The 22,785-nt window shown below is 38.7% G+C and overlaps 2 protein-coding genes across 7 annotated transcripts in view; both read right to left on the minus strand.

Annotated features, from left to right (window-relative positions):
* Positions 1-17,792, minus strand: part of foxp1a (forkhead box P1a) — a 31,328-nt gene extending 13,536 nt beyond the window's left edge. For 5 of the 6 annotated variants that reach the window (XM_056733533.1, XM_056733532.1, XM_056733530.1 and 2 more), the window contains exons 1-4: positions 17,637-17,792; positions 6,264-6,409; positions 3,074-3,175; positions 371-505 (exon numbers count right to left, since the gene is read on the minus strand). In XM_056733533.1, the coding sequence (XP_056589511.1) occupies positions 371-505; positions 3,074-3,175; positions 6,264-6,395 (369 nt within the window). In that variant the 5' untranslated portion in view covers positions 6,396-6,409; positions 17,637-17,792. Of the gene's footprint in view, positions 1-370; positions 506-2,496; positions 2,591-3,073; positions 3,176-6,263; positions 6,410-17,636 lie in introns of those variants that run through there. The other variant, XM_056733535.1, reaches the window with a different exon arrangement.
* A 493-nt stretch (positions 17,793-18,285) lies between these two features.
* eif4e3 (eukaryotic translation initiation factor 4E family member 3) lies at positions 18,286-22,706 on the minus strand. Its single transcript, XM_056733967.1, has 7 exons — positions 22,330-22,706; positions 21,379-21,451; positions 20,864-20,958; positions 20,720-20,780; positions 20,480-20,546; positions 20,237-20,392; positions 18,286-20,003 (listed from the first exon to the last, which is right to left on the minus strand). Exons 1-7 carry the CDS (start codon positions 22,503-22,505, stop codon positions 19,957-19,959), a joined length of 675 nt encoding a protein of 224 aa, XP_056589945.1. The 5' UTR covers positions 22,506-22,706; the 3' UTR covers positions 18,286-19,956.
* Between the last annotated feature and the right edge of the window lie 79 nt (positions 22,707-22,785).

Below are 22,785 nucleotides of genomic sequence, written 5' to 3' on the forward strand. Positions count from 1 at the left end.
AACACACTAGAAGATATTGTGTAAAAATGCCCTAAGAGTAAGAAACCGATTTACTGGAGAAATGAATCAATGCTTTCTACAGAATTCTGTTTTCACGCCATTAGCCTACCCAATCAAAATAATGATCTTACTTGAGATATAATCGAAGATATAAAATACAAGATTTTTACACTAACTGTATGTGTGCGTTGGAAAGGATATCACAAAAAAAGTTGTCAATTGTCCTATTGTTCTTTCCCGCTACATTAAATCAAACCGTGAGCTCTGGACTGAAGTTATTCTTGTTTTGCATGCCGCTGTTGATTCAGCAGCAATGCAGTGCTGTCGTTGAACAATGGTGCAGGAAACGCTGGCTTGTGTGTGTGTGTACCTGCTGTAACATGAGGGCCTGTTGTTGCTGCAGTAGCAATTGTATCTGTTGGGGGCTCAGGATCTGCTGCTGGAGGAACTGCTGCATCTGCTGAGGGGTGGAGGCCTGAGTTATCATTCCCAACGACACAGGCACCTAAACAAAAACATGTTTATCTTGAATAAACGTCTGATTGATTGTTTAAAAGACAACAAGCTTCAGCACAACTGCAGTGAAATGGTTGTGATCGATTGCACCGGCTCAAACATCAGTTGCAACATTCCATCTGTACACCTCATAATGTAAAACCTGTACGAACAACATGCTTTCGAAAAACACGACTTCAATCTTTTTCAAGAAAACAAATGAACAGCTAAAAAGAGACCACGCCAGATGCTCTTGTAGATTTTATTGTTTAAACATTCAGGGAATAGTTTCCAAGTCCTCGAGGCTGCAACGGTCAAAGTCAACAAAACCCCAAGTAAACAAATACACAAACAATTTCAAAAATAACAAGGCTTACAGTCATCCAAACAACACTCTACAATTTGAGAAAGTCTATTTGAACTGCTCATCTCGTGGATAATATGCCTTTAAATTCACACAAACAACCGGTGGAGATTAAAGACAAATACATTATTCATTTGTTGACAGCAGCTACGACGCCAACATTACAAATGCCGCAAACAAACAACGGGGAAAAAAAACGAGAAGGGTGTATTAAATGTAAATGCAAATGCACAGCGAGCTAACCCATGCTTCACTTGGCCTCCAGCAATTACAACAGCTCCAGCCAAAAACACTCAGCGCTTTTAAGATGTTTACAATAAACATAAACAGAATAATTAAAGTCACATTTAGGGATTCGCATAAATAATACATCTACTGGGGTACACAGCAACTGTAAAAACAAAACTGGAGACTGCATTTTAATTAAGTCTGTGCAACGCAAACAAACAAACAGAAATTTCCAGTAAAAGAAGTCTGTGTTCAGTCCGAGATACTGCAGCTATGACAGAACAATAACTGCTGACAGCTGCACCCACACGCCTGTATGTGAGAGAGTGGCTTTTAATTCCAAAAACCATGAGAATGAGAGAAATATATCTCCATTTTGAAACTTTGCAGAACATCCACTCAGCTCTTTTCGATACGCAACATTTAACCTCGGTGCATTATCGGCAAGACAAAAAAACGGCCTAAAGAAAACAAGTGACATTTGCTTGTAAAACAGCTCTGAACAAGACAAACTGCTACGCCGTCTAGTTTCAACACAGAAACGTTTTAAATGTCAAAGCCCGATGTTAACATAAGCATGCCAGCAAATTAATGTAAATACTCTCTCTCTGGGGCACGGCCAGCACCGATGAGTGTAGTCTCTATGACAACAGACAAGTCCAAACATTGTTTTGTTGTTGTTATTGTTCTTGCGAGTGTGTCAGAGAACCAACTCCCCGTGAGTGAGTACATGTCAACAAGCGATCGCTTCTGAAAACACAAGCCATAAATCAACAGGCTTCAGCAGTCCAAAGACAAATACAGCCCGTTGTTATTCCCCTTCAATACCTTGAACAATTTCGCTTCGTCTCCCCGCCCAAACTAAAAATCACATTCTTTCCTGCGCTGTGCATCTGGGTAAATAGAAAATGCAAAGGCAAGCGGAAAAAGCACGCAGCTCTTAAAAGACAAACACACAAATTAAAATTACAGGCAAAGTCAGTGAGATGCCAAAAAAAGGCCATCTTAACCGTGATCAGATGTCACAGACTTGGTCATGAGGGAGTGATTAAATGAATGACCACTAAAGTTAAAGTGCCGGGTCGATCAGAAGGACATTACAGAAAGGGAACGCTTCTAAAGCACTAAAGCGGTTCTACATGAAGTCCATCAACAAACAAAATGAAATTCAGAATTCAATAATTGGTTAAAGTTTAAAAACGTGATAAGGAAAGTTACTTAAATGGTTTTAATAGAGAAAAAAGAAAGCGCAAATATCAACAAAAGTAGAAATCAAAACAGGCATTCGTAACGTACACAAAAAACAAAACAAAGAGTGAAGAGTCTGAATACCTGAACATTGCTAAAACAAACTATTTCTATCTTCACATCTGACTGAGCTAGCCGAGCTTGTCTCAATACTCACACACCTTGATAACTCCATTGGCGACGTAACAGAGAGCTGCACTGAAAGATTGTTTGAAGACTAGTGTCAGTATCCTCCTACTGTTCTTTCAACTTCCCGACCACTCATCTCCACCAATAAAAAACTGACTCAAAGCGCAAACCTAGTGCAACCCAGCCAGTCACGTCACTCGAGCTAGTAACCCCGCCCCCTGCACTTGCCATAGTGCCATGTTTACTTGAACTATTGACTGCCTCTGCGTTCCCCTCTTGCATTCGCATTCACCCAGCAAGCCTGCTATAAGAGGAGTTAATTCATGATGAATAAATAAAGGCAGCTGTGCGCTGGGTGGTAAACAGTGTGTTTGTTTATCGATACAGCTCTACAGCTGTCTAACTCCTCTCGGTAGTGTGGTCTTATCTAACCGACAGGACAGAAAATACTTGTTTTACAACACAATTAAAGGGGACAGCGTAACAATATGTGAGAATAATAAAACACACCCTCGTTGCAGAGTCTGCAGCGTAAACAGTTTGGTTTGTGTAACCGTGTGAACAGCGTGGAGGTGTCCGCATGTGCTGCGAGTGAGGGTGATGGCCTACCTGTGCGTCTGCCTCCGTTTCTGTGCTCTTCGGGGACTTCTCACCAGTCTGCTTCTGCTGCTGATGTTGTTGTTGTTGAGCAACTTGTAGCGCCTGAAGATGCTAAAAAAACAATAACAAGTTTCTGATTAGTTTCTGAGCTGCTCCGCTCTCTTAGGGACCATGCACATTGTTTTCAAGAAGCACACATGTGAGCGCCACATATTTCGTAATCTGGATTTGTTGATAACAACGAAATGAAAGCCAGGTCGTTCTGTTTTCTGACAAACTGTGTTAAGGCGAGCTTCAGTGGACAAGAGAACGACTTGATGAGCTTTGATTTGGGTTTGTAAAAATGATATTTTAATACATTGAGTGGACCACAGCCACCCATAATGCAAGAACCTTCACAAAATAATTAAAAAAAAAATATTGCGCAACAACTTTTTCATCATAACCAGTCAGTATCCTGTTATAAAAGATGATTTGAAGATGATCAACCCGATTTACACCTGGTGATCAGTGTTAAGGCGTAGGTAACATGCCATTTCATTATTTCATGCATTCTGACTTCTTTACACTGGCTTCTCAAGCTTAACATTGTCAATAAACAAGTTGAACGTATGACATAGTTTTTCTCTGCTCAATTCACTTAGCCAGGGTTCGTACAGGTTTCTGAAAAAAAAATGTGAACATGGATTCCTATTTCGTAAGAAGGGTTCTTCGTCCCTTATTGGACAATTCTCCAGGAAAAGCATGCCCACACGTCATCCAGCAAGCTAAAGAGCACACGCGAGTGTGAGAGAGAGCACGCCCACAGGTTAACAAGCCAGCATGAGAAACAGCACGCCAACGAGCAAGAGTGAGAGAAAGACCACGTCCATGCATCAACCAGCCAACGTGAGAAAGCGCACGCCCATCAATGCAGTTTCCTTCGGCTGAGGGAAGTTTAGCTGCGTTTGTTTGCTCAGTTGTATTTGGGTGATAAATGTTAAAAAAACGGTGGATATAACGCTGGATTTGGAGATCGTTTGAAACTGATAGATGGTGCGGTCCCAGCACTTAAAAATGCAAGACACGAACCGCACGTGGTAAGTCAAACAAAGTCATACGTTTGTGTTTTATTGGCAATCGGTGTGTATGTGCATAATGTAAACAACACAAACTAATAGAGAATCAACAGTTATGCAGAGATAATGTCATGATGTTTTGTGTGTGTGTGTTGTCAGCCCCCCCCTGCACGCCTTCAGGAGCTCAACTTTTTCAGTAAATAATCGTAAAGCTGCATCTATCTTTTCTAAATTTGTTCAAACTAAATAATCTTTGAAGATATGAAGTATGTAATACCATTCTATAGGTACTCAAGATTAAAATGAGTTTGGCAGAAACTGCTTGTGTTACCTCATCTTTAAATGGTTTTATACGTTTTGTAATTGGATCACCTCAATCGACAAAAAATTTACGCAAACACCTAAGGTTATTTATAAATATTTTAACTTTGACTTGGATTCTATACGAATCATCTTAAGTGTATCACACAATAATAAGCATATGGAAAAACACTGCCATCATATTAAAAAAAATTGCATACTTTTCTTTATACCTCTTTAGACGCCTTTTCTGTTAAACATTCGGACACATTTTTGTGGGCGGAGCTTAGGTTGAGGCAGAAATATCTTCCCGACCGCATTTCCAATGCTAGGTAGCACGTTTTGTTTGCTTGCTTTTTGACAATGACAAGAAAAAAGTGGATTAAATTTAAACATGTAAGGTCACTCACTGTCTTGGACCATTGTATTTGAAAAAGTTTACTTTAATCCAAGGAACCTGGCTGACCTGTACACGCTCACTCAATGGATCTAGGGACGAACTGACCTACAGTTAAGTGGCCTGACATCTACACCTACCAGACAGAGAAACCAAGCGTGTATAGTAAAGATAAACTGAGAGCGTATACATCTATAGATGCCTGCGTGTACTAACAGTGGCAAAATTTTACAAATGCATTTACTTGAACACAAACCTGACACATAACATGAGCCTTCTCACTGTTCCCTCTCCCTTTATACTATTACACTTATGACAACTAAAGAAAAAGAGATGACAAACAGTTTCCTTTATGTTAAGTTTCTGTCCCAAGTTTCTGATTTGGGGCATATGATATTTTAAACTCCTTATGTAGAAGAATCTGTGCTGGTTTGTATTGTATTGCTCCAGATTTCCTTTGTTTTGCCTCAAACTAATCCCGTGACGTCAGCAAAAAGGAGGTCTATACAATTGCGCTTAAAAAACAATACAATTGTTAAAAAACGGTCACAAAGCAAATAAACCAGAACTACAAAAGCAGCTGTGATAAAAAAAGAAAGGTCTTTAATTTGCTGAAAGGATGTCTCTCTCACTCTCTGTTGCTTTGGTCTTATTTTCCATTGTGAGGCCCTTCAGATAGAAATCAAGGAAAGAGAAATGAAAATAGAGCATACAAACAATATCCACATTGCAGGTTCCATCCTCACAGATGTGACCTTTTACACCTCCGAAGGGTCAAACATCTGGCCTAGTGGAACTCCCCTATTCAAAAAAGGGTGGAGGAACAAGCAAACGGATATGAAAACTTCAATAGGAAAGTGTCATTAGAAATGAGAAAGTAGACACATCATGTTGCAGTAATCTTTAGGAGATTCAAACCATAAGAGTTTTTACAAGGGCTTATAAAAGCCCTTTTTTAAAATATGAGACACTGTCCTGAACCCACAGCTGTCTGGCCTATATTCCCAAGGCTGTGGGCGAGCGTGCTGACATCATACGTCTGGAATCCAAGAATAGGCTGATGTTTGGGTACTTTTAACATGAATCTGTGGTCTTAAGTGACTGTCACACCAGATACGGGGAGATAAAAGCTAAAGCTTCTAATGATTTTTAATGAAAGCTGAGATCACACAGAGCTCTTGATTCCCCTAAGAAAACACATATCAATGAATAATCCTTGCGTTAAGACAAGGGTGTGTCACGATTGCTCAAAGTTTTCTTTTTAATAGGTAACAATGCTATTGTGTAACCTGTGTTGACATATCAATAAGAATTTCATTGCTTTGAGAAAGCATTTCCTGGAACGTGTCCTAAATGTCAGTCTCAAGTATAATTTAAAGACATAGCAGCACCGAGGAGAGACTGGCTGCTCATGTAATGTGGCCAAGTAATTAAAGTTGCTTACTTGTGTTTGCAGGGTCTGGGCTGTGGCTGATGGTGACGTTTCCCTGGTAACTCTCTTCTCACTCTCTGAGCTCTGACCTTCCTGCCCAGCTGGAATGCTATTGGTTGTTTGATCAGTCTTGGACTCCTGCATGTCGGTATGACAACCTAAAAGGCAAAAGGGGCAAATAAGACAACAGTAAGCAAACCATATAACTTAAAAAAAAAAAGATAATACTTTATAAAAAGAAAAAATATTATGCATGTATTGTCTGATGCCTACAAACACCCCTGACAATATAAAAGATTAGATTTTTTTGTTTAGTCCATTTTCGTACTGTTTATTTCACAATAATTTCAATCTTTGACATGGCCTTACAGAATCAATATTAAAGATATCAAGATGATATATTTACAGAATGATCCTTACATTATTTACACTGAGTTTATGTATGAAACAGTGATAGCTGCACTAAGATCTGAGAGCAAACATTTGTTTAATCTATCCGTTTTTGGACAAAACCTGTACTGTTCAGTTTTATATAGCAATAAATAGCAAAACTGCACAAAAGTATATTCAATTTTATAGGGCGATGTGAATTCAAAGTACAATAAACAGTGTCTACTGGAAGAAAACATATGTACATGCACCCGGGCCCGGGCCGGTTGGTTGAAATATTAAGTACAAAGTATTTGCTGAACTAACCCATAATCCAAATCAGCCATTATACACGAGAAAAATGACCGTTTACACCCCTAAATATGTTCTGTAATGCTCTGGCAAACCTTTTTCTCTCTTCTTGCCTCCACACAGGCCCGCAGACTAGATCATGACAGATCAAGCGTGCCGGTTCAACTGACATCACAACACAAAGATTTGTGTTTGTACTGCTCACAAATATGGTGGCTGCATTATAAACAAACAGTTCTGAGAATCTCCAGAAATGAATGCCAACAGACATGTTAATACAGCACCTGATTCAAACACTAGATTCGCTTCATGTTACCACCAATAAAACAAACCGTCGCACTCAGATTGTAATATCTTCAATGCACCTTGTTTTTAGCAATGAGGTCTTTCGAAGGACTGAATCACTTTGAATGTCTTTTTTTGCCCTTGAACAATCAATATCCTCCTCCTTCTTTCTTAAAGTCGACAAACATTTGTGTTAAACAGCCTGATCACATCAACGTGTTTACGAAAAACTGACACGAATAAAGACAACATTCCTCGCAGCCTGATACAATCATCCAGGAGAAAGGCCGGAGTACTAACCGTGGCTCACCGTCAGTATCCGAGATGTTAGTGTTGGTTTAATAACTCTGATGAAGCATTACTTATTCATGGTCGTACAATTGATGTTAATATTGGTATAACCTGTACGCCTGTGATTCATCAAGCTTAAAATGAACCATGCGACTGCATAGGCTATGTTGTTTGTTTTGATACTAAGCTTCTGTAAAAACAAGTCTAGAACATTTGTTTAAAGGTAAATTTAATGTATGGAATCTTGAGAGCTATGTTGGAATGGCACTTTACATGCACCTCGTCTCTGGTTTGTACACGGTTAATTCTCCTCCACACAAGGAAGCAGGGGCCGATATTTGTTAAATAACTGATTGCCACCATGACTACAGTAAACACTGGGGCCCTGGCTTTGGTGTTTATTAACAAACACATCTTCCTTCTGGAGCAATTTAACATTAACCAGGTGGTACGATCTGCAGATCTGGCAGGTGCCATAATACACAGGCAGGGCCTTATGTAAACAGCTGGGAAGGGCGGGGGAACGGCTCAAAAAGCAACACAGCTAGAGTAAACAGCGAAGAAAATCTCTAGACAAACAAGCAACCCCTCTCCTGACATGAATGTGAACCAGAACAGAGCTCGTGGGATTTGAGCGCTTGTTGTTTAGTGTGGCTAACACGGCCTCGGCCTGTTTCGGCTGGCAGGGACGGTGTGTTTTAGTTTCGCTGACTTCGAATGACTTCCAATTCTCACCGAGGACGAATCTGAGAGTGCTGTTGGGGATTATGAATAAATAAGAAAAGCTGCAATATTCCTACATATTTTTTATGAATAGAAATACATTTTAATTAGAAGATAAACATTTGTGACCAAGCAGCAAAAAAGCAAAAACGTGACGACATGTTTGTCCTGTCACTGTGTCACTTGCCGTAGTGTTTATAAAGCAAGGGGGGGTTGGAGATACCCATTGGTTGCAATTCGTAACCTCAAAGCTTGATGCCTAAGGGCCACCATTTACGTCATAGCAAGTCCACAGTCCTATCTACTTGAATGGGGGAAGGCAGATATTTCTAAAATTGCTAGCAAAATTTACAATTATACAGCATATTTCAGATCAATAATTAAACATGGCAAGAACCGTATCATAACTTTGGTTTGCTAAGGTTAAATTATGCTAAATCACCTTTTTCGAGGTAGCCTCTTCTACTGCGCCTGCGCACAGGCAGGCAAGCGCCTCACAAGAGCCCCCGCCCCAGAGAATCGTACAATCTTTTCTCTTTACTGATTCGGCATCGCAAAAAATATATGGCCCTATAGTAGAAATGTCTGCAATGGTACATGATAGTGTTGGGGGATACTTTGTTAAGTCAGATCGTTCTATGGCCAGCAGTGGATCGCCGATATTTATGCTTTAAAGTGTGAGTTCAATAGTGCTGGGCGATGCGTTTAACTCTTTCACCGCCATTGACGAGTTATCTCGTCATTAAAAAAAAAACGCTTCCCCGCCAAAGACGTTTTATTACGGCAATCAGTGTTTGTACTGTTGTACAGCAGGTGGCGCTATTACACACCACTGTGAACAAAATCCCAGAACCTAGAACGTATATGTTTTAGCGTTTTTTAATGATTGTTCTTAGTGGAATCTTTTGACAAAAAACGTTAATTATCTCAAAGTATCTTAAAAATCAAAGTGATGAATTTTAGAAGAAACCTACCCACATCTATGGAGAGATAAAAAACGAAAAAATTAAGATAGAAGAATACGGTTTCTTTGGTCTAAAAGCTGAGACTCTGTTCCTTCATTTTACATAGTGTTTGTCCATATATTCTTAACAGAACATTTACTGTGAGCCATTAAAGTTTGGTGTAAATGTTCAAAAACGCTGGCGTAGGCTGGCAGCTTTTTTTTAAAGAGGCTAGCGGCGAATGAGTTATTTTTTTATCGATAATCGATTTTACAATCATTGCGATATCCGGTAATATTGGGTATGATTGATTTCATGCAACATTATAAAGACGTTCAATCTGCGGATACGGACAGGGAGGGAATTCGTTACGGACCCGCCAAGTGCCAAACAAACATGCACGCAGGCATGCGTACACACACTAAGGCGCGCACAAACCATAGATTTTATGCAGTAGAAAAATGTTGGAGGTGTCCTGAAATTCATCCTACCCGTCAGATTATTTTACCGTGCACACATCAATGTTACGTCATTTTTTTGCGCTATGAAATCATCCTACCCGTGCATTTTGTACTGCTTAAGGAATATGATAGTGTATTTTCGTTGTTAAATCATTCCACATGTTATTTAATACATTTAGTACAATTTGACTGGGTGTTGCGCTGTATACGAATCCTATATATTTACTTTATGATTGTAGGATAATTTGACAGGGTATTTACAGTGTAAAGGGGTGTGTCGTAGTGCTGACGCACGCGTCATTACAATGATGTAGCTATCATGCGACTGTTTGAGCAAGGGGTTTAAAAACCAGAAAGCACTTCGATATACAAAGTTTGCCTATCAACATCAAATGTCCGACCATGTTGTTCAACACAATGTAAACACTTACGATGTTGTAGCGCGTCACTACCGCTTTCTTTTCTGACACGCATATTATACGTCACGTCAAGATGGTGTCACGTGTCTTTACGGGATCTTTACGGGATGTGTGTGAACACACGCACAGATTCCAGAAAAGCACGGGCAGTGTGAATGAACAAGGAAAAGGCCACGTGAATTGCAAGCTCTCTTGCAGAAGAGATGCGCATTGCACGTTTGTAATATTAATTTGGAAAATGTATTTGGCAAACAGACAAATATCGTCCAAGGAATCAGCTATTGCCAAAATGTCTGACTATGTTCGATACACGATGGTATCGTCAATCGGAACAACCCTAGTGCATGATGTACATTACCCTTTATTTTCACTTGACTGAACCTTTTGATCCGAAGGCATATGTTTGGCAAGTGTTTCAAACAAGTTATCCAATATCAGATGTTATTTGCAGTTCACCCCATCTGCTTGCATGATTACTGAATACATTTGTGAAAATAACAGTAAATGCCAATCTGAAAGAACATGTACTGACCTTACATAACACACATTTTTGGGGTCAAATGTTTTTGCATTGTCGAGTAGCTTTCGTTCCTTTTCATGTTTCTGACAGTGTAACTGTTAAAGAATGCTTCACGGCCTCGGCTTCACAAATTTGTGTTTGTTTGACTTATCCTGGTATCGGTCCATTTGCACAGATGATAGACCTTCATCTCATGAAAGTTCCTCTACATTCCTAATGCCTAATTTTCCCAGAGACACAAACTATAGCAGACAAGCAACACAAACATGAGGATTTTAGGGGAGAGGTGAAGCCTCCGAGGACTTCATCTGTCAGGAGGGAAAACATACACCAACCTGAAGGAATGCCTTTGATGTCTCAATGAGGAGTTATTGATACATAAGACAAAGAGGAAGGGAAACCGCAGCCACGAATGCGCGCTCTTAAGCAACTCTGAGCTCTTAAGGTAATTTTAGGTGGAAGATTGCAAGGCACTTGAAATATAATGTAGCATCAAGTCTTAACCCTTCAGATGTGGCTTTATAATTGAATTAGAAAAAAAAGATGAACAAAGATGAGAGGACAAGAAATGAGCAGCATAAACAAACAAACAAACTAACAAAAAATGCTCAACCTCATTTCAGGTCTGTTGCTATGACAGCAATGCGTTAATAGCACAAAAGAATATTCCTTTATAAATAAAGCAGGCAGGGGAAGCTTATAGCTATGACATCAATAAAAAGGTTGTTTGTTGTGTAATTATGACCAGGCTTGACGATGGTGGAGTTCATTACCCATAATGCAATGGAAAACAATCATCAACTATTAATATGCACTGGCACATTCATCTAATGTTGTTTACATCTACATCTCAAAATATGAATCAAATCACCAGACCAAATAATGATAAATAAAACTAATTCATCAGGCACAGTCTACCTATTAATGCTTAATATTAGAATGTGCCTTTGGGTTTTACACCTATGTTTCTGGAGAAATAGAAACCAGTTCATCAATAGTCTGCCTGGGGCAATTCTGTAACAGAAAATTACACTGAACTTGAAACTCAACTTGGATTTTAAAACACAAGCTAAGACCTTAAAATAAGGGAAGCACTGATAGGATTTTTTGGGGCCGATACAGATTTTAACAAACATCTATTGGCCAATTCCGATATGGGTCAATTGCATAAAGTACTATACAATACTAGCTAGTTTTTTTGCATTCAATTTATTTTACTGAACATGAATTGGATCCATTTAACATTTTAAGAGAGGCACAACTGTAAATGTGCCTAAATGTAAGTTAAGATAAAAAAACAATAAGACAACATGATAATCTTCAAAAGATATTTTTGCCATCTAATATTTCTTGTATTAAAAACATTCAATCAAATTTGACTTAAAATGCATAATTTCTTTAATATATTTAAATAAAGTCTGTGTTGTTGCTATTTAAAGTTATTATTTTGCTCAGAGAAATATTCAGATATCCAACTCATTGCCTCAATGCAGTTAATTAATAAACCAGGGACCTATGAAATCCGTTTGATTTTTTCCCCAAATTACATATTTTCTGTATAAATTTTTCCGGATTCTGTGTTTTTTTTTGTTGTTTTGGTGTACAACTATGTTAATATGAACAAGAATCTTACATCTTATGTTTTTTTTTTTTTTCTGTTTTAAGTCTACTAACATTTTTAGTAGCAGGTTTGTAATGAGGTTAACTGGACTTTTATTTTGATGACGGACTTTAATTTCGACGGCTTGCCGCAAAGTTTAACAGCAGCTTCACTCAAATGAAACGGTAAAATGCCCCCGAGGAAAGCTCTTTTAGAGCAGTGCTGATTTAGTTTATGTGTTCGCGTCCACCGGATGCTAAAAAGTCCACTATAGTAAGTTACGAAAAACCCCACCACTCATTCACAGGTAGAACAAGCAGATTACATATTTTTAACAGCAGCTGAATAATTATTAGTGCTATTCATGGTACAATTTGAATTCATAAGCTGTTCCGCAGTACTTTCTGGCATGTTTGCTACTTTCCATCTGTGTTTCTGCTTCACAGAAATCAAAGGGCCCTAATAAACCATCAGTATCGGCAGCCGATACATTGGTGCATCCCTACTTAAAATCTAAGTTGAGTCTAGGAATTAATCACTCGATAAATAAATGTTTAAAAAAGGGCCACGGGATATTGAGGACAGATGACTCGTGTTACAGGAAGATGTTGTGAAAGACATGTGAACGATATGATGTTTGGCTAGCTAAATATATTGACAAATTATTCACAATGAGTGATGGAATGATATGACAGTTTAAGCTCCTCTGCCAGACCCGCATGATTGACAATGTGCCATCAGACTGTATGAACAACGACTAGACTCTGTTTTCCTTAAAGGATGTCTTACCAAAAAATGTTTTGGCCTTCTAGTGGTGCATGTTGACAATCTTTTGAAAGAAATGCATTTTATTTTACTTGGGCAATATTTTCTTAAAATCCTACGTAATCTTAAAAACATTTTGCAAAATATCTTTCAACACTCTGTGCACATACTGATAAAAAAATTTTTTTTCAAAGAACGAGAAAAGTGAGTTACCACAAGAAGGCATTCAAGCAGTTGAGTAAGTTGCCTACTAGCAGAACTGTTTCACAAGACATCCGTATTCCATAAACTTTATGAAGCAATCAAACATATATCATCAAGGCGAAGTTAAGTCACTTTTATTTGTATTGCACTTTTCACCATATTTAAAACAACAGACAAGGGTCAGTATTCTCCTAGATATGAGTCTTAATGCCGGGTTCCTCATGCATAGATAAATTAGAGGCTGCCGCCTCTGTCAAATGTCGTGCCGCCTCAGATTCTCGACAAATTATATCGGGTGTCTTCACAAGAAATGCTGCGTGTATTTAATAGACTTTCATTTTTAACTGCAGTTGTGGCATTACGGCACAGTGGAGGCGCTTTTATCAGCACATTGAGGCGCTAAAAAGAGTTGCAGAACAAGAGCTAGCTGTGTTTCACGGCTGTTTGTTTTCCATCCAAGTACGTATAATTTCTTGAAGTTTCTTGAGTTAACATGATGTTAATCGTTGTAATGTCTTTAGCTGTGCAGTTGGATCATTAAATCAGGGTTTACTGTACACAGCAAGATCGCAAGTATGAACGCACATTGCATTCAGAACGACTCGCACATGAATAACTACTTGAATAACAAGATTCAAGTAAACCATTTAATTTTTCAGTCACAAGCGGTATAGGAGATCATTGAATCATTTAAAGTGAACCACAGAGAATGCAGGATGTGAATGTAAAACTTTTTGTAAAACTGGTTAATTGAGTAGGCTGTTGTGGGCTGAAAGTTAGTTGAAAATGATAAAAAAAACTTTGTTTGATTAAAAAATATATTTCTGTTTGGTTGAAAAAAGTTATGCTTTATATAACTTAAAATGCATACTTGCATAGTCGCTACAGGATGGAAATGCATTTTTTTAAACTGAAGATTATGCGGGGCACATGAATTTTGAAAAGGGAATGACTCACAGGCCACATTGATATGCTATTTACAATAAACGTTGCAATATTTCATGGAAAAATAAGCATTGTAACTTTTTTATTTCACTGGGACTTTAACACCCAGAGAACTATGCTGTACAAAGCCAAAACTGAGCATCATACAGCCTCAGGTTTGGCAGCCAGACCAAGCTAAGGGGTGCAGCTGACAGAGAGAAGGGGCTAATAGGACAATGTAGTATAGCATGGGTCTATTTTTAGATTTTTTTCTCTGAGATAATAGAAGAGGCAGCCCTCTCAGAATATCACATTTCATAGCCAGGCTATGAACACATGACAAATTACACAGATACACAAAACCACACTGTTCAGCCAAGCAAAGATAGGCAGGCTACATCACAGCAACTGCGGCGCTAGACAATATTATCTCGAAAATGTGTGACGGGGATAGTAAAGAGAGCAGTCTGCTATAGTGCCACTGCCTGCTTTTCATTCAGGTGTACTACTATGTAAATACACTTTACTGAGATGTAAATGATGGGGTTTCTACGGGAGGACTGATGATCAGAGCAATGCCTGCTGGTTAAACATTTTAGTGTAAACTCATTTAAAGTTCCTCAACTTGACATGACATGACTAAATGTTTTTGTTTGTTTGAAACCATGCAAACTTCTAGAGCAATTTTGAACTATTTTTCCTTTTACGTTTTTATCAAAAAAAATTCATTAAAAACATTTCAAAATTGTTCTCCGCAAACTAAAAATGTCACAATCCAACAAAACGCTTCAACCAGGCCTAAATGAGGCCTAGATTTTGCAGATTAATGAGATTATGCACCCTATAAATTCATACACTTTACATCCATAAGGGTGCTCTTTGGTTCTTCCACAAGACCTGTAAAGGGATAGTTCACCCAACATTGAAAACTTTGTCATCATTTACTACCCCCTTGTCACTTCAAACCTGTTTTGCGACTTTCTTCCACAGAACACAAAAAAAAGGTGTTTTGAAGAACGTTTGTAGGCGAACAACAGCGGTACCCATTGACTTAAATTGGCTTTGTTTCCATTGCCAATGCAAGTCAATATGTACCGATGTCGTTCGGTTAACGACATTCTTCAAAACATATTTTTTTGTGTTCTGTAGATGGAAGAAACCCATACAGGTTAGAAATAACAAGCGGGTGAGTAAATGATGAAAGCCCAACCTCAAAGTAATAAAGTTCAACTGGTCTACATAATGGGCTTCACGACAGATCACATCAGTCACACACACAATGCTCAAACTCTCCAGGATGGCAAACACAGATATCATAACCACACTTTACTGTTCCGTAACATTTGAATAGGTTTGTCAGTCAGTTGAGATAGGGCCACAAAATTATAGTAATTTCCATATAGATTAAACTGATAGACACCGTTAAGTGACAAGCAATTCCTTCTCAACACCCTCCGATCTAAAAGGTGAAGGTCCAGCTAGCTTCTTTACCAGAAATGGACGATAATGCACAGACAACATGAAGCATTAGTTTCGTTTTTTTCAAAAACAACCCACACAGAGGACAATTTTTTTTACTAAACAAGACATTACCAGGAAAAGGTAATGACTGATCAATGCAAACCAAGACCAAACAAGTCACCTTGGCTAGCCGATCAACCAGCTATTACACTTCCTCACCGCAACAAAGTTCGCTCTATGTAAGCGCACTCATCTGAAACTTCTTTACCTGAGGGGAAACCCTCGGTGAAACCAGAAAGCAAGAGAGGGGAAACAAAACCTAACACTCCCACCTAAAAAGGAAATGTCTGTCACGTTCATCTGTGCATCCACGCCTATAAGGCCACACGTGCCGTTTCCTCGGAAAGAACAAACCGCGTTACACACTCACCGCTTTCTAACTCCTAGTGCTCCCTTCAACTATCAGACCAATATTTGTTGAGTGCAATATAGTTATTGCAGATTGTGTTTTTTAGGCAGACAGACATTGATATAAGTCTGAGTCTATGTCATAAAAGTGTACCTAGACATGTCTGGAGCTCTTTTAATCATTAATCAGAATATTACATTGACATTATCAGTTCATCATCATGTTATTCAACGTCGTGTATCAGGCGGGGGAGTTGTCAGCTCTACGTTATGTCATTAAGACATTTGTCGTCGCCTGCCGTCATGAAACCTGTCATCGATTGCACAAGCATGGTAAAATCTGTCAAACACGATTGTTCCTGCCAATGCAAAGAGCGACAGACAAAAGTTGCGATTCTCAGACGTGTTAAATTGATTTTATTTAAAGGACAATCACTTTTTATTACCAACCATTAAGTAATAGCACAGCTGTGAAATACTCCAAAACAGGTCATCGTGGGTTATTCAGCCACCAAGAAATTTATGAAGGAGCATCCAGGAAACAGAACAATGCCTGGAGGAAAATGATCCGAGGAGAGAATGTACTAACAAATCAGATCTTCTTCGATGCCAATTGAAAGCGTTTTCCAGTCGTGTAGAATAGACAAATCTCTTCTGCAAACTTTACAATGCAGCATAACATGTAAGGGAACCAGATCCTAAGGGCAGGTAACACCTGGTTTGGGAACAGACAAGTTGGGCTATAAGAAACCGAATGGGACGCCTGTAAAAATTCTCCAACAAATGATTAACTTCCAACTTTACAACCAAGATGCATTCTGAATAGTAAACGCTGAAAGGCAAAAAAGGAGAACTGAAACCTGTCAATGGGGGTGGGGGGTTGATTCTTTTATTTCTTTCAACAACATGGAAAATTAAAGGTGTGGGAGAACATTAAATAAAACTTTAAAGTGTTCCAGCAGCTCGATTGGTTCAGCAAATACCAAGCCCACGCAATGATAAATTCCCCCCCAAAGTATAGAATGAATAGCTTTGGATAACAGCGTCTTCCCAACCCAAAATGTAAATGTAATGCAGGATCAGCAGGTGGAACACAGATATGGTGGCTGTGCTCAAAACCTTGTACACTAACTCCCTAGACAACTTCATAGGTGACAACTTCACTCTACGAACGAAGTCCTGAGACACAGCCCAAGTTACACACCTCCTAAAAGATCCATGCGATTTCCATTTTAAAGATATCTACCGGCCAAAATGAAACGATAAGTTAGAATAAACATTTAATTCAATGCGGTTTGACGGACGACATCATGCAAATACTGCCATACCACATGTATAGTTAAAGTTTGTGATGAGGTCACAGCAGTTTGCATTAAGTGACTTGAACACAAGTTCCTCGCGCTGTTTTTGTTCTCCACATTTACTGAAGCGCACATGTTAGCCAGCTAACACTCCCAGTAGGGCTTTAAATAGGATCCTTCAGCATTTACAGGTGTTGTGGAAGCCCCCGACTTTGCTCAGAGCAAGTTACCAGTTATAAAATACTAAAGAAAACGCGATTTCTTTGATTTAGCTGCGCCTCCTGGTCTCCAGCGCTGCCGTTAAGTGTGATAAGGCTAATAACTAGCAAATCAACCTAGCGTGTTAATTAAAAATAAGACCATGAAGAGAGAACGTGAGGAAAACAGAATGAACTCACCCGGGATGAAGTGCCTTTACGACGGACAGAAATAAAACTTTAAGAAAAACCGCGGACCGAACTTTTGCGAGCTCGAAAGCGCACTGCGTTTGACTCCCATGAAGCTCGCGAAGCCGCGCGCTGACCGCATCTGCCGCGTGTAGCACAATGTAAACAAGTGTATTCATCCGCGGTACGACTTCTGCGGAACTAGCTTACGGACTTAACGACCGTCTCGCGAACCTACAGGGCGCCGTTTACACAGAAAGTGGAACTGTGAACGATGGACAATATTAATTGAACAAAGTTAACTTACGAGTCTTGTTAATAAACATGTTTGGAGTGCGTTTCAGAGCGGGGCAGTTTTGAAGCCGTGACGTCACGTCCACCTGCTGAGGACTGAAGTGATTCGCTGTATTGTTGCGCATTAGTTATGAATACTTATGGATTTCATAATAAATTAATCAGTAACATTATAAGCACTTCCTGTATTAAGAATAGGCGGACGTGGATGTAGATGGTGAAACGTATCAAAAGAAACGTATTTCTGGTGAATAAAGAATGCATTCAATTGTGAGTGTGTAGCATCACCTAGTGGTTATCGGATCAGCAGCGCAAGGTGCTTTCTATTAACAATACACATTGATTTAGAAACAATTGGAACAAAATGTCAATTCTGCTTCGTGTTTATTCAATATTTCAAATCCTATAAGCGCGAAAAGGTAAATTAATATTATAAATGATTAAATACACAGATAAACAAAACATTCTGAGTGAAACCCTGGGAGAACTCAAGGCACCATTCCAGAAGATTGACAATCAGTTTGAAGTTTCAGGTCCAGACTGGGAGACAGGGAAAACCGACACAAGAGCTCAGAAAAAAGAATCCAAAAATCCATCTCAGCATTCACATCTCATAAAGAGATCTGTGCTGGTAGGAAACAACTATATGAAAGAAAAGCTGCATGTCCAAGTTATTTCGCACGCCTCTGATAATTGTGCTTTTTAACCTGGTGCACTATGTCTTTTTGGGCTTATTTCTGACATGACAGACCTAAAAAAATTGCAGCAAAGGATCATTTGGGTAAAAGACCAACAAAAAGGACATAACAAACACAGTTTAACTTCATCAGAAGGATGCAGTCTTTGTCTCTCATGTGCAGATCTTTATAGACTTGGGGAATTACAGGAGAATGAAAATGTCTTTGGTACTGAAAAACTAAAAGTATATTCATTCAAATGTTCTCATGATTACACAGGTATTTGTCAGGTTTTATACTTGGACAACATCAACATCAGCTCTGAAGTCTTCCAACATAACCATCTGTTCCAAACACAGTAAAACCACAATATAAGCACACTGATACAAGACACAGTGTGATTATAATGAATAAAAGGCAGTAAAGGAGCAAACGCTATAAAAAAATTCAGACAATAAAAATATTAAGCATTAGGACAACTCTTACAAAGACAAGACAAGATGGGTATAAAACAAAGAACTACAGTTAATCGTACATGGGACAAAATGCAGGATTTTAAACACAATACATTTAACCTTAAGTTGCATTTTGAAAGTGAAAGTTGAAACAGAACAGCGCTATTATCCCATTACTAAAATAGCTCATATACATGAAACACAACAATTTTCAAAATCATAAAGCCATTCGCAAGATGCAAGATTTTACCCTCATGTGCAGAAACTCTGTGGGTTTATATCGTTAGTTTAGCTTGAAAATAAGGAAATTGCATATGCATTTAGCTTTATACTTAACTTAAGGTAATAACCAAGGCTGTGTTACACCCACTTAGATTTTCTGTGAAATCACAGAGCCAAAATAACTTTTCCAAAGAGAAATGTGCAATACATTTGCATAAAAATTGCTAATTTGCCTAAAGCGTGTCTAAGAACCAGCCCTCCCTAAACGTTTCAACTCCGTGATCCTAATGGAAACTCTAATTCTGTGACGGAAATATCACGGTTCAAACACAATGAGCATAAATACTCGGGAGAAGCAGCAACTTAGTCAATGCACTAAACATTTGACCAATAAAAAAGGGGAAAAACATGATGGCAACATTGCTCTGTGGTGATGATTTATATAACAAATGCTACTACTGTGCGATCCTTATTGGTATTGCCTAAATGTCTGGTATAAGAAAAATCCTCACGGCAAGCATGAAAGAGTGACCTGCAACACTTAAAAGTGCCGTAACATTCCCTATGATATGAATCAAGCACGAATCCCGACAGCACGGCCAGAAGGTATTTTTCATATTCAGTCCATTTCCTAGGATCAGTCCAAAAAAACAGGCAACATTATGGGCGGATGTGCAAAGCTTGCTAATGTCTCGAGCGACCCCCTTCAAAAGCATGGTGCTCCTCGTGTGCTGAAAGAACAACAGTTTAAAATCAGTCATAGGCAGTTTTATAAACATTCATCTTCCCTTCTAGTCAAAACAGTAATTTCAAAAATGGAAATCAGAGGTATGAATCTACCTGTGGGCATCATTTGATTGACAAACGTCTAAAATGCATTAAATTAAATGCCAGCGGGGACAGGAGCTCTCACACAACATGATGTTGTAACAATAAACAAATAAACTGTTCACACTTCACTTACGTTTATAAAATACTGCTTTAAAAGATATCTGTGGAAGAAGTTCATAGATTCTCCCTAAAACGTTTGCCTCGTTGGCAAAAGACGCATTTCCATTCCAGACCTGGACCACATCTTCTCGCTCTCTCATGCTGACACTTACCCCAACCACTTCATCCTCTAAAACACAGAAAAATATTACTGTTATTCAATACAACTGCATCATTCAAAACTAACAAAGACTACACCATTTATTTTAAAGCTCACCTGATGCGCAATAGTCTGTGAATTGTTCGCCAATAGTAGCCAATAGCAGCTCTTTCCACACAGCTAACTAGAACAGAGGAAATCAAAGATATTTATAAGTCACAATGCACACCTGATGTGAAATAATGAATCAAAGAGGTTTGTCTAGTTTCAATTTCATTAACTACGCAGTTTAACAATAGGTGTTCTTGATTAAATGGCTTTAAGGGATTATATCTGTAAAACCAGTAATAAACTTACTGTGCTTTCCTTTGGCACTTTCATTTTCCAAACACCTCCCTTTGCATTGCTTTCCTCCTCCCTACGATAATATAGAAAAAACATGTTTTGTTGACCATCTTAAGTGAACATCTAAGCTAGGGATAAAATACATTGCATGCTCACCATAGTGGTCTTCTTTCCCCTCTCATTAAGTGGTAGCTACACCTCAGAGGAAGGCTGGACACAGTTGGGATGTTGTTGTACACACTCCAGAAGCTCTTTATGCGATGAAAGAGAAGTGAAGTCAGTGATGTGCGTTGTGAAATATATATTGGTGACAATTGATATGTACATTTTTATAAGAAATTGGCCAAAATCAGATGCAAAGTATGAGTGCTTATTTTCAAACACATTCTTTGCCAGTATCACTAAACATGAATCCATATTTGCTACAGTATATAATGTTTGGATGCATGATTTTCTCCTTTTTTCAAATTGGACCTTTATTTTTATTTAAATTATAGATAACATTATTCTATCAATTTGACAAATTATATGATCAATTCTGTATTTTTTATTTATTTAAGTCAATATGATTTAAGACTTAAATATGATGTCTAATATGCTTTATGTGAATAAAGCAATTCAAATGTGCCAATGACTAATAAGAAATCCCAAATGAATAAAGGTGCTCATACCTGAACAGTGTGCACAGTGTAAATCTTTTTCAGATTTGATTCACACTCTGCTGCTGTTGTACCTGGTAGTGACCTGGAAAAGAATTACAATTTTTAAACCAATAAATGGCTTTAAACACTAAACAGCATGGGTCACTGAGCTAAGCATGAGAGGCAGTTCTGTCACAATGTAGTAAATATAGCTTTAATGTGACCTCTGATTCATGTCAGGTGCAGTGGAGCAGTTTAGGGCTCATGATCAAAGATGGAACAGTTTCACAACCTCAAGTTGAATGTCAGTAAACAGGACTTCAACCCTTTGAAAATCATTACCACGGTAACTGCGTCCATAGCTTGACACTTAAGGAAAGTTAAATTTCGGTTACAATTTGTTTACGTAACCAATCCTAAGTATTTTATTAATAATAGCCTGTAAACTCATATTTAACTACTGTTGTATCTAAATTACCTCAAATTGAGACATTTAAATGTACAAAGTTTCACTGACATCTCGTGCATTTGAGCAGTATGAGCTTTATTGTTCAAAATTGATTTGTCCATGCACAAGCAAGATTCATTTCACTATCTGTGTTTCAAAATGGGTTGAATTTTCCACTAATGGTTCAATAAAACTTGCCAGGAGGTCTGGAAGATAGAGCCTTGGGCTCTTACAGAGCTCCAGAAAGGACGAGATCTGATATTAAGTAACAACCATGACCTGCAGGTGACTCGACCTACTTTCACGAGTTATTACATCAACGCAGGATCGTGATTAGCATACACAAAATATCAGCTTTTAAACTTTACACCTTTGTTAGATCGGCTATTTTTTAACCTAAAAAAGTACCATTCATCATGAAAGACATGAAATGCATGTTTGATTGAAGGCCTTTGTTCGCAGACGTGTGAATGTTCGGCTGTGACTATACAAGTTTTATCTATCGGGACAGAAATATGACAACATCCGCCTACCGATCTAGCCAAAAGGTCCAGGGAGAGTGCAGCGGCAGAGATGTGCCCTCCTCGACGTGATTGGTGATGTTTTCCAGCTCTTTCTCGTCGATGTGAATGTCGTCTTCTGTCGAGTTCACGGGGCTGCTTTGTCTCGTCGTGTTGAGCTGCAGATTTGGGGCTGCAGGAACCGCCATCTTTTTTGTTTAATTGGCAATGATCGATGTCTGAGAGTTTTGCTGGGAGATGTGGATTAATCCCCGCATCCACACACAGGCGGATTATTGATGCTGACTCATTTGTCGTTCGGCCGGCTGGACATGCCGCGTCACCGACACAACAACAACAAGAGTCTGACGAGGGGCGAGTGAAGTCAGGCGCAATGTCAGCTGCCTCGGCCATACTTCAAAATAAAAGCGTTGCGCGATTTTTCAAAATAAGAGCAGGTCACGTTGCATTTCAGAGTGATTTGGTTCT

This window comes from Triplophysa dalaica, chromosome 20 (genome assembly GCF_015846415.1).
Source record: "Triplophysa dalaica isolate WHDGS20190420 chromosome 20, ASM1584641v1, whole genome shotgun sequence".
NCBI lineage: Eukaryota > Metazoa > Chordata > Actinopteri > Cypriniformes > Nemacheilidae > Triplophysa > Triplophysa dalaica.